This window comes from Nyctibius grandis, chromosome 1 (genome assembly GCF_013368605.1).
Source record: "Nyctibius grandis isolate bNycGra1 chromosome 1, bNycGra1.pri, whole genome shotgun sequence".
Classification (NCBI taxonomy): Eukaryota; Metazoa; Chordata; class Aves; order Nyctibiiformes; family Nyctibiidae; genus Nyctibius; species Nyctibius grandis.
This window is the reverse complement of record NC_090658.1, coordinates 47,520,568-47,532,644: the sequence shown is the minus strand read 5'-3', so window position 1 is coordinate 47,532,644 and position 12,077 is coordinate 47,520,568. Positions and strand designations below refer to the sequence as shown.

The following is a 12,077-nucleotide window of genomic DNA, read 5'->3' as shown; positions in this document are numbered from 1 at the left end:
TAGCTTTCAGTGTAGGCACCCATAATATCCTTGCAGCCAAAGAGGTGAGACAGGGACTGTGCTGCAACAGACTATGGGTGCCCATGGGCCAGCCCGGTTGTATGTACAGGTTTTCATGTGCTTAACTCCCCTTACATGCGCCTCTGCTGTGGCTGCGGGTGTTGTATAAACCCCAAGGTAGGATGGGGACTTGGCTCTCTGCAGTGAGCTGTCTGGCCAGGAAAGAGGCTCTCAAATTCCTTGTGATACAGTCAGCAAGCAACTGCTCTGAGTGGGAAGAAAACCTCAAGGTGTTTTTTTGTTCAATGCATGAATTCTTTCAAATGCAGAGGAGATTTTTACCTGTGCACCATTGCTCCCACCTCAATATTTATTACTTTCTTATATGAATCTTGATTCTGCCAAGACCTTCCAGCCCTGTGTAGAGGAACAGAAAGCTACACTGGCGATGCCAGGCATTGAGACATCTCTTTTCTTCTGCATAGCTTGTGAACAATGCTATATTACAACAGATTTGTATCCACATCTAAGCTCGCACAATGAACCAATTAAGGATCTGTGATTTTTTGTTTCAAGTATGTGGCCGGATGTTTATAGGATAGTCTAGATTTTAATCCAAACTTTCACAAATTTAGACAGCTGCCTCCAGTGCTGTCAAAAGCACAATCAGCACATCTGAAAATCAATACACCTCATGGGGCTGAGTACCTCGGTTAATCAAATACTGCAACCATTAGCTTTTGCTCAGCTTCCAGTTACCTCCAGAGCATTTTCTGCATAGTTACAAGATTATAATTGTTAGAAAAAAAGAAAGTGGGTATTTTAAACATCATGATCCCTATGTTTTTTCATTGTTTTAACTTCATCTCTGCTGCAGCTTGATTTTCCTTCCAGAATTGCTCATTAGGTCTAAATCTAGAGAAAACAAAACCCTGCCTGTCTCAGTGATCCTGGACAGTAGGGAATGCAAGGCTATTCTAAGGCCATCTGTTTCACTGCAGTAAAGGTTTTAGAAAACAAATCCAGACAGTTGATTCATTATAAAATAGACATAAGTTATGAAGATAATCATGGAAACAAATCCTATGAAGACCTCTTAAGTTCCTGACTGCTATTAATTACTGTCATTTTTTAAGTCAGCACTGGCTACCCACATCACATGAATAATACTGTGTAAAAGTCACAGATGCAAAATAGCAATAGCTGCAGAGATCGGGGCCTTGCCAATGGGTGCATTTAATTAATCTATAATGATTATAGTTGCTCTTCTGGAGCATGGTTGGTGTGGGACACAATCTCGGACTGCCTGGAGAAAAATGGCCCCACGCAAGAGCTCACTGTCTCAGGGCTCACATGTTTCTCTGAAGATGAGGGCAAGCTATGTGCAACTCTGCAGAGATTGGCTTGTGGGACACGCTCTGGCCACAGAGCAAAGTGTGTAGCAGAGGAACTTTGTTGGTAGAAAAGGAAGGACTAAGGGAAGGCGAGATGCAATAATTTTTCCCTAAATTCAGTCTATGATGAATGTCAGACCTTAGCTTAAGCATCCTTCTAAGGAAGCCTGGACCAGGGTTCTCTGTCATAAGCATTCAAAGATGAATTTTCATCCATACGTTCCCTAGTCTTCCTTTGTTTGCAGTTCACCAGACTGCAATTCATGTGGCTATGACAGGGGACTTGTTATGTAGCCACACAGCATGCCTGGAAATAAATTCCAAACTGAACAAAGTTTTGTGCAATCTTATGTTTTCAAAAGTACCTTATAGTAATCTGTAGCCAAGCAGAAATACAGACTTTTAATCACTGTAGTCTGTGCTGTGCTGAAACTAAATACAATCCTGTTTCATAAAAACCTGTGGTCACTCAGGGACATCAGTTTCAGCCTGCTTGAGAGGCATGTGTGCCCCATCCAAATGCTTCTCACAGTAACAAATCAAGTATCAGGCTTTACCAAAAATAAAACCAAAATGTGATCTGACTGTCGAACTCATCAACAGGGCTGGAGACCAGAAGGGGTGGGTAGCATGCATGTTCCTCCGGACAAAATCTCCTGGTAAAGTTTGTGTGCGAAGGGACCTCAGCTGTTGGGGCAGACGTCTCGGCAGCAATGTCACAAGAAACTCCCAGCATCCAAGTCAGACTTCTTCAGATGTTCATTGCCAGGTTGATGAACTAATATCAGAAGAAAGGACAACTTTACAATAAATAATTTCAGGCCCTTCCTTCTCCCTTCCCCTCCCTTTCCCCAAATGAAAGACAGATGTTCAAAAGCAGTGCCTTGCTCTGAATTGACCCCATGCAGGGAAGAGGACCTTTGCTCACTAGGCTTTCATGTCACGTCACTAAGGAGAGACCTCAGCCAGCATTTACTTCTGTGTTTGGAGGGAAGGAGGCAGAGCTCTCCAAGCATTAGATGCCGATAACGGCAGTGATTTTGGTTGCATCCCAGCAGTTTACACGGGCTCCCACGTTTATTGTGACAGGGAATTCATTGTGCCTTGCCCCAGAAAGATTTGGGTTAGTGTGAAATAGGCGACAACCCACATACGCAACAGGGAGACAAAGAGAGCACAAGAAAATGAGAAGCTTTTGCTGAGCATTGTGAGAAGCAGATGATGGACATGCACAGGAGAGGTTGATCTGAACTCTTGGGGGATTCAGGGAGAGTGAAAGACTCCCCGTCTGCTGCTTCCCCTTTCCCCCATCAAGAGCTGGCACGCAAGGAAGGAAAAAGCAGAGAATCTAGAAAGGGGGACGGGAAGCTGTCAATATGCCGCAGGGTATGGAAGGAAGGAAATAGCATGGAGGAGATGTAATCAGTGCCTGCGCTGTAAAATCCCAGTCCTGCTGAAACCTACGGCAGATGCCCCCTGCACTCTCATGGACATAGATGTCACCTGGAGTGTCATGAAGAAATACTCTGGTTCTTACAAGAGGACAAAGCTCTAGAGAAGCCCCATAATTTTGTCAGTGTTTATGAAGCTGTGCTCATACCTCGCCTATATTCAGGTTAATGAACTCCTTGTTTTTCACACTCAGTGCCTGGAATACTCCTGAAATGAAAAACAGGACACGAGCACTATAAATACGCCTCATTCATATTTATACATGAGCTCCCCATCCCACAACAACGGGTGGCCGTGCCAAGGAGAGGGAGGGCCTGGCGCAAAGGCAAGTTGCTTAGGATTGCTTGGTGGTGGTAGGTGCTCTGACAAAATGAAGTCCTTGCAAGAGGAAATGTCTTGCTGACTTAAGGCCTTTGTGCAAGTCTCACTTCAGGACTTGACTGGAAGAGGGTGTCCTGGATGCGACAAACAGTTGGATTTAGATGATACTTTGAAATAAAACCAAGCAATTTTCATTTCTTTATATATCTTATTTAACTTTTCTCTCTCAGGAGTTTAATACTTCTATTGCCACAGACAGAACGAGAACGTAAAGAAAAGTACAAAACAAAAAAAAGAGTCAAGAAAGTTGATTTTGCTTCTCATAGAGTGAGTTGCGTTTGAGTTGAATTTGAAGCCACACTAATGATCACTTCAGCATTTATCCAGCCATTTACCTCTTTCTACTACTGCTGCTCTGGAATGAGTGTGACCCTGAACACAAATCAACTGAGACCTAGGGTGCCTTGACGTACAGGGAACCATATCTTCAACCAAAAGTGGACAAGTTGTGTAAAAGGTACAGGAGATAGATACCTGCTGAAGCATAAGCAAATTGTCTCTTTGCATGAGGCACAAGCGATATTTGAACCTTGAACTTCTGTGATCCCAAATTAAGCTTGTGGGTGAGCCACAAAAAGGCTATAACATGGACTTCGCCAGTATTCTTCACATGCCTCGTGAAGTTGCTGCAGTTTATGAAGCAAGCTCTGTTCACATAGGGAAATTTTCCATTAGCAGCAGAACATTTTTCACTTTACAGGAGAAAAGCCATCCTAAAAGCAAGTGCTAAACACAGGTCCTTTCTGTTAGCCATGTACACACTTGATCTCAGATATTGTGTAATATGCTCAACTACAGCCAAAAGTGGAACTTTTTTTTCTTTCAAAGGGGAAGAAATTCCAGAGGAAGATACTCACGACTTGCATTCTCTAAGCGAACTAAGCAGTTCAGAAAATCATCAAATTCAATCTGGAACTGTTCATCAGAGTATCGGAGGACAATCAGTTGCAGCAGGTAGTTGTTGAGTTGATATCCTTCCCAAAGACACACGCACAAAGGAAAAGTGAGCAACCTTGCAGGCCAGGGAGAAATCTGCAGATCGCTGCTGACTAATCTTTGAAAACCAGTTAATGGGAGTATACTCTGTGGCACACATCCATCCAGAAAGCGATCTGCCCACAAAGTTCTTTAGGCTTGCAATGAATAACAAACTCTGAACAAGAAATTTTGCAGTCACTGCAGTTTCTAGTCCATGCACTTTTTGATGTATGAGGGACCATTCTGTCTCCTTGAAATTTGGAGGTATTTCTACAAAACTAGGTGCTTTAATAAAAATAATTTGTGATGAAATACAAATGCACTGACCGCTCTTCATAACAAACAGCTTACTCACTGTCCTTCCAACTCTTGAGTGGAGATGGACTCTGAAGTGGTTTGTTTCAGGGTCTAACCCTGCACATGTGCAGCCCTGTTGAGTTTAACAGAGCTCAATAAAAATGTAAAGATTGCTCTGACTGACTGCCCTGCAGGGTTGGGGATACCTGGAGCAAAATTAGTTCACTCAATGTCCTCTTTAGGTGCCCAGGTCCTCTCTGGGGTTTAGACATCCTCTCTGTTCAGGGGCACCCGGCCTGCGTAATTGGTTGCAGCTCACTTCACCCACAGCCGATCTGTTCGACAGGTTTCCTGGATAAAATGTGCTTGTCTTACCTGCAGCTTTAAGAGCACTGCGAAGCTCATAGGAGGACATGGAGCCAGATTTATCAAAGTCAAATTGAAGAAAGATATTCTGTTATGAAAGGAGCACATGGAAAGTTCAGTATTTGCATATGAAAGGGAGCATAGACATGGCATAGAAAGGCAAGGTGTTTATCTCTAATTGCATAGCATAAGAATTTAAGAAATCTGACAAGACTTTGGTCTAGATCCAGTCTGATTTTGTAACTGAGGAGCAAATCTGGGTCCCAGTTTTCTTTGTCATACGAATAGGCTGTTGTTAAGTTAAACTTAAACAAGTACTGTCAAACCCAAGCATTCAGAAATAATGAGTTGCTCTTCATAAAAAATTCCATGATTTTTTAAAAAGTGATTTTATCTGGGAAGGACATATTGTTCTTTGTCTTTTAACTCTTAATTGACACATTCTCTTAATCTCTTTTTATGTTTTTCTTCATAATTCTGAAGGCTAGAGACAAGTTGTTTAACATGAAGTTAAGACTGTCACTTACTCATCTGCTTCTAGATATAAAATAGTTAAACAGCCACATTCATGGTACAACCAAGAGAACTGGTACAAACAGTTTGAATTTTGACCTAAATATAAAATAATTACTAAGCTGGAGTTAAATTCTACCCTTTTAATGAGATGACAAACACAACTCTCCCTTGGAATATGAGTTATTTAGAGCTGTTGTCACATTCAGCTTAAAATTTTCCAGCAAATATACGTGAAAATCTTCCTACAGGACACAAGGATTTCTCAAGACCCCTTGTTAAAAAACAATGCATCTTTTGTTAAAAGAGATGTGACATTAGTACCCAGAAAAACTGTTTGCCATTTCTGATGGGCTAGACAAGAAGAACAGAACTGCATATTTTGAATATTTGGGTGAAGCATGAATTTAGAAAAACTATTAATGACCATGAGGAAACAATTACGATGTCTTTATTTGAATATTCAGTCTGTGACCTGATTCTGCAAGCCTGCTTATTCTTACTGCCATATACAGTGGCAGGGAAATGTGTTTAAAATTAGAATTAACACTTCCCCAGATTTCAGTACAGTTGAGTCCTGAGAGATCAATAATGAAAATGCAATGACTTAGGAAATTATTGTTTCCTACTAGTCATGAATCATCACGTTCTTCTTCTGTACAACAGCAGTAATGGAAACTCCTTAAGTTTTACTTTGGCTTCCTTATTAGTGTCCGTTGCATTCTTTATCCCAAACATAGTTGATTTGCTTTCAAAAATCTCTGTTATTTCCAGAAAATCATTATGGTTTAGCATCATGGAAAGCTAAGAATGTCTTTGACCATCCAAAACAAACCCCCATACTTTTAAAACATTTGTTTTGAGTTAAAATTCGTGGCTTCTAAACACTCTTGTCTCCATTTTTGTCTACACATACATAATAAGCTATGCAGGAAATAGCTAATGAAATAGAGAAACAAATACAATGAATAATGTCACCTACTATCCATGTTTTCATTTTTTCCCAGAAAACTTTGAACTCATTAAATTCCAGTTTCCCATTGCCACTGGTCTGGTAATCCGAATTAAGGAAAAGGATTTACAAGAAGGTCCAAGTTCATTCAGAATTTATTTGCACCATTCATTTAAGCAGAAAACATTATGTTGCTTGGAAAGCCTATGGTGCCACTGAAACTGATATTGGGATTTCTCATGAGGTGCAGCTTGAGCAGTTACAGTCATGGCTGTGGCTGTGATACTTGGGGAACACTATGTGATATAAAAACACAGCTGAGAAATGCAGGCTCCACAGAAGAAAGAAAGATTGTTCTGAGGCAAGAACAGCTTTGGATATAAATGGGATATAAATGATTCAGAGAATTAAATTATCCAATTAAAACAGATTGCTACTATACTCGAAGGAGTTACTCAACCAATGTGCTATTCAGTATTTTTAGCTATAGATCAGGCTCTGTTGCAATGGCTAAACCAAAAATTAATGGGAGTTGTGGGGTGAGGCTGGCAAAATCTGGTCTTTATGGTCTGAAAAAAATGTCTATGCAGCAGTTCTGAGAGGCAGTGATTAGATCTGCTTGGCCTTCCCTCTGCCTGAAGTATGAGGGTCTTAATACTTATTTTACTGTTACTGATGTCACCCAAGCACAGCTCACTTGCAGGATGGGGCACTTGCTCTGACATGCTAAATAAGGAATGGACCCATTCGCTTTCTATCCATCCATTCCGCTTCCCCTTTCCATCTTACTCGTTGGGACAAAGCCCTTGCTCAGATGGACACTAGCTCAGTGAACATTCACAAAGGTTAAAATGAGCCAAACAAGGTCTAGCTAATGCCTGCCATTATTTAAGCACCTACACTGGAGACATTATTGAGGGTACCCACAGATCCCAAGGATGTTGTCACTCCTGCAAAAAGTCTGTCTGTTTACCCAGACAGGTTCTACTTCCTGGGGTCATGTAGAACTTTGCCCCTCCCTCTGTGCCACTGCATGATGACTGTAGCCAGGGATTTGGTGGCATATGACACAGAGGGGACTCTGCCAGCTTTGACTTGGGTTTGTGTTTGTGTCATTTTGCTCCTCCATTGTGCTCCAAATACCATGTCCAGAGTGGGATGGTTGTGTCTGCGTTCCTTGTGCTTCCAAAGCAGATGAAGAGATGTCTCCCCATTTATTCAAAACTATTCAGAGATTTGCTTGGAAGCATTGCAAATCATGGAAACTATTTAGTTATATCCTAAATAGTAAACCTAGGACTGCTGCCATGCTCCTGGGTCAAGTGCAGACCCTGGCTCTGTCCCAATACCATGTAAGGATGAGATGTGAACATGGACCAGCTCCCTGCTGAAGCTTGGTTTTCAAGGAAGGAAATTTAGGACTGGTCCCCTGTTTCTCACTGCATATACATGGTGACTGATCTGCACTGAATTTTAACATTATGGACATAGTTTTAAGGCGATAAAGTTTTGTCTGTTTTGGTTTTCTGTTAGAAATGTTTGAGAAAATGTTACCTCTGTCATGGACTGGAGCAACAAAAGCAAAAAACAAGAACTTTGCAGCTGAACAAGCAAGACATAAACCAAGTGTTAGATACTTGCCTTGTCAGGTCTGTATCTGTTCTGTCTGACATGTAACAAAATTGTCTGTCAATCAGGAAAGCATACTGCAAAAAACAGCTCTACTTGAGGAGAAGCCATGCCAAGAAAACTCAACAGGCACCAGAACATTGCAAAGGATGAATCTGGTGGGGAAGTACCAGCGCTGTGATTCATCTCACTTAATGTCTGAGCAATCATTTAGCATCCCTCACAAGTTAGGCACATCCAGAACAGGTATAATTACACCATCCTTTTCACTATCTACAAAGGAAGCCTAGAAAGCTAGCTTAGATGTAGACACCTACACCACAAATGCCTAAATTTGGACAGACAACTCTCGCCCACATGTCTGCTTCCTGGAGTTCCAGGATCTAGCTGAAAGACCAGATTTTCCAGCTTTTAATCTGGTTGTCAAAACCCCCACAGCTTTGATATCAGTAATTTTCAACACTCTGCTGATCCTTCATTTCTGACCCGTAACTTGCATGCACAACTCTGGTGAATTTAACCCTCCAGACAGCAGACTTTTCTTGAGTTACCTCTTCTAGGCTTTTTTTCAAATAAACCAGAGCTTGAAAAATGTACTGTTCTATACAGAAGTAATTTGAGATTTACATTTACAGGTGAGGTGCGCAGCATTAAAGCATCTCCCACTAGGTCTGCAGTAGAAAATGATGGTCTGTCTTGAAGCTCCTAACTCTAAATTTCTAAAACAAAAATCAGGATACAACTTTCACATAATTTTTAATTTGGGTAGTGTTCTGCCATGACATTACCACATCCATCTCTAATATCCATGACAGGTAATGCTATGGACAATTATATTCATTATTCATTTAGCCTTACAAGCACTTATTTGAAAGGATACATCCATAAGAGAAATGATATTTCGGCATGAAATGAGACTTAAGTTCTTGAATTTTATGTTCTTTGCTGAAAAAGGACAATAACAAGGAAGAAGTCATTGGGCAAATCTGCCTTTTATAAACTGAAAGTAGAAAATAGGATTTCATAAGCAGAGATAGCTGGCTCTTAGTTCTCATTGTGGGAGGATCTGTGCACTGGAAGATGAAGACTATAGAGAAGTCACAGTCCAGATAGAGGAGGTATTTACTGAAGACATGACAGGAAATACTGTCCTTGTTTCGTAAATCAGGAGATGAGGTTCAGAGAGCAACAGGTTTCCTGTTGTACAAAGGGTCTGTAGCAGAGTCAGGAACTACATCCAGGTCTTACAAGTCCCAGCCCAGTGCTGGTCCCTCCACAGCAGAGCAGTAGTGCAATGGAGAGCTGGCCTCACTGAGCTGACATGGATCGTGCTGGAGGCAGGGCAAGCTTGTGGTTAGATCGTGGACCAGATGTTTTCCTGGCTCTGCCCCGGCTGGCTGAAGGACACCAGGCAGGAGTCATAACACAGCCTTTATTTTTCTATCTGCAAGTGAATTTAATGGCAACTTTTATAAAGTCCTTTACAGCCCTTAACTTAGAGGTCATCAGCACTTACTTTTTTTTAATACAGCATTCAGAACATATTCGAGTTCTTCTGCATCTATTTCCATGTCCTAAAATTAAAAAAAAGTGCAGCATCTGTTACCTGAATGTTTCTGTAATCAGACATACCAAAAACCTCAGAAAACACAAACTTCACCCATCTGTACTTTATTGCAACTCAGGAAAAGAGAATCATACAAAACCAAGAGAAGGCTAAAAACTAAAGGGCTGGCAAAATACAGGAGTGCTGCTGTGCATAAGGCTGTTTGAAGGAGATCTCAAACAGGAACCATTGATGCAAAGAAAAATAAACTGCAGCTGGACACTGAACCAGGTAGGCTCCCTCAGGGCTTGAGTTCTAGCTTTGGTCCTCCTGCTGGCTCACCAGGGACTGCACCCTTCTCCCTCTAGACATAAGGCACGGTGACATCTGGTGCCCAAACAACACACTACAACTAAGCATACGTCATTTTTGTTTCACCTGGCCGTGGGTGGGAGCAGAAGTGTCTCCCCTCTTTCTACATCTTGCTATGACCCACAAGGGTTTTGCACTCACCTTTCCTGAAATCTGCTCATACAGTGCCCGGAACAGATTTTCTTCTTCAGTTTCTTGGGGGTTTGGGGTTGGGTTTGCAGGCTGCAACATCAACCACACAAGTCATTGTAGGAATTGTAAAAATTGACATTTCTCCTGCACACAGCCTCTCTGTGCATCAGGGGACTATAGTACTTCTTAAAATAAGGGTATACATGCTCCTGAACATTGCTAGACCTGAGGCCTCCCAACCAACTGGCTGCCCAAAGGGGTCTCACCCCCTCATTTCCTTCGCCTGGTCGATTGCCATTGCCTTGGCTATCTCAAAACCAAGAGCACCCATCCTGGAAAACACTCATCCTCTCATCCCACCCCTGCACCACTCTGCTTCCCCGCTCCTTGAACAATCACAGCTCTACTGAGCTCTTTCCAGCGGCATCATCCAGGGACCTCTAACCCGCCTTGAGAGCACCAGACAGAGGTGGCTGCACTTTGGAACATTACCCAAAGCCATCCTGAGCCTGGAAGCACTTTCAGCCAGCTGCTGGCTGAATGCCTCAGTGCAGTCGCAGGGTTGTAGAGTCCAGGCTTCAGTCTACACTGATGAGCAGACAGATGCAATGGTGTAGAGCTACTGCTATAGTTGGGGTGCCCATGTGAACAGAGAGGAGTTCTTGGGCCAAAAAAATGGGGAAAAAAGAAGGCAACAGCATAGCACAGGAAGCAAAGAATCAGGCTTTGTTTTCTCTACCCACAGAAGATAAAATATGGGTACTATTTAGTGTACTGTCACCAGAGTGGCCCTAGTGACACTGCTTGGCCACTTACACTTTTTTTTTGACTGTATGTATGTTCCTCACTTCCTTCTGCTCAAGTTTGGATTCAGTCCCTTAGTGATACTGGGACAGGGGAACAGATTTACTTTGCTACTGAACATGGCCCCGAGATCCCAGAAATGGAGACGCACTTGTTAGCTAGTCCCTGGAGGAGAGTTTTACTAAAGAGGGACAAAGGAGATCTTGGCTTAGCTTGTTTCCATGGGAAGGCACACCACAATTAATGGCTTATTTGCAGGGATACACTTAAGCAGGAGCTGACTCAGACTCAGCTGCAGTTAGTGCTCAGCAGGCAGACCAGGCCATTCAGAAACAAAAATAATTTCATCATTTCAGTAGGCACACGCATGTATCAAGCATTCCCTCCCAAGCCCTGCAGTTATTGATAAGTAAAATAAAGATATTTGTATGTAAAATGAATGTAAGTCTGTGGACATTCTCTTGCCTCTTATTTTTTTCATAATAAATAAAATTTTAAAACATGTGAATGGCCATGTGCCTCCCCGTCACTAACGGTTGTGCTTTCAGCGCACCCAGCCTTGAAGTGGATGCAGAAGCATAACGATTATGATTTTGATTGTTACAGCTCTTTTACCATATTCAGCAGAACTGACTGTTTCAGTCACATACACAAAGCTGGCAATTGTGTAACATTCCTGTGAAATGAACGTGTTTTAGCCAAAGACAGTAAAAGCAGTGTGTGCCGGCATCTGCTGAGCTATTCTCTTGCTATTTTAACTCTGTAGACTTACCTCAGGGGGATCAACGGCAACGTTTTCATCTAGATCCCTGGAGAAAACAAAACCTTATTCAGTATCTCAAGATATTCAACATCTGCTTGAGGTGGAAACTTGCTTATTACATTTTCCAGAGGTGAATGATAAAACTGCATTTTTTTACTGAACTGGTTAAGTTTAGATAAAATTCATCAGACAATCAGATTTTTGCACTGTTTAAATTTTGGTACAAGCCCTTAAAAGAGACTTTAAGCAGGACTCAGGGAGGGCACAGCTGTGCATGCTGTCTGCTAAAGAATTAATTTAATTCTTTGTTGATTGTGCACACACTTTTTTCTCAATACCCTTTTTTAATATAAAATTGTCATTTGGACAAACTTTGTGAGGAAACAAACAGGAAACAAACACTGCTGCATTCACAGATTCCTGAACAGTATGAGGCAGTTAGCAACTCTTCCTTGTCAAGCTTTCAGAAGATTCACCATGGCAAGCCCTATTTCCCCA

At 41.9% G+C, this 12,077-nt stretch overlaps 1 protein-coding gene across 1 annotated transcript in view; it reads right to left on the bottom strand.

Annotated features, from left to right (window-relative positions):
* Nucleotides 1–2,145: 2,145 nt before the first annotated feature.
* The window catches only part of CAPN9 (calpain 9), a 28,594-nt gene continuing 18,662 nt past the window's right edge, over nucleotides 2,146–12,077 (bottom strand). The window contains exons 13-21 of the mRNA XM_068424994.1: nucleotides 11,589–11,625; nucleotides 10,022–10,102; nucleotides 9,479–9,536; nucleotides 8,843–8,907; nucleotides 6,364–6,432; nucleotides 4,878–4,956; nucleotides 4,085–4,201; nucleotides 2,995–3,053; nucleotides 2,146–2,172 (exon numbers count right to left, since the gene is read on the bottom strand). Of these exons, the coding sequence (XP_068281095.1) occupies nucleotides 2,146–2,172; nucleotides 2,995–3,053; nucleotides 4,085–4,201; nucleotides 4,878–4,956; nucleotides 6,364–6,432; nucleotides 8,843–8,907; nucleotides 9,479–9,536; nucleotides 10,022–10,102; nucleotides 11,589–11,625 (592 nt within the window). The remainder of the gene's footprint in view (nucleotides 2,173–2,994; nucleotides 3,054–4,084; nucleotides 4,202–4,877; nucleotides 4,957–6,363; nucleotides 6,433–8,842; nucleotides 8,908–9,478; nucleotides 9,537–10,021; nucleotides 10,103–11,588; nucleotides 11,626–12,077) is intronic.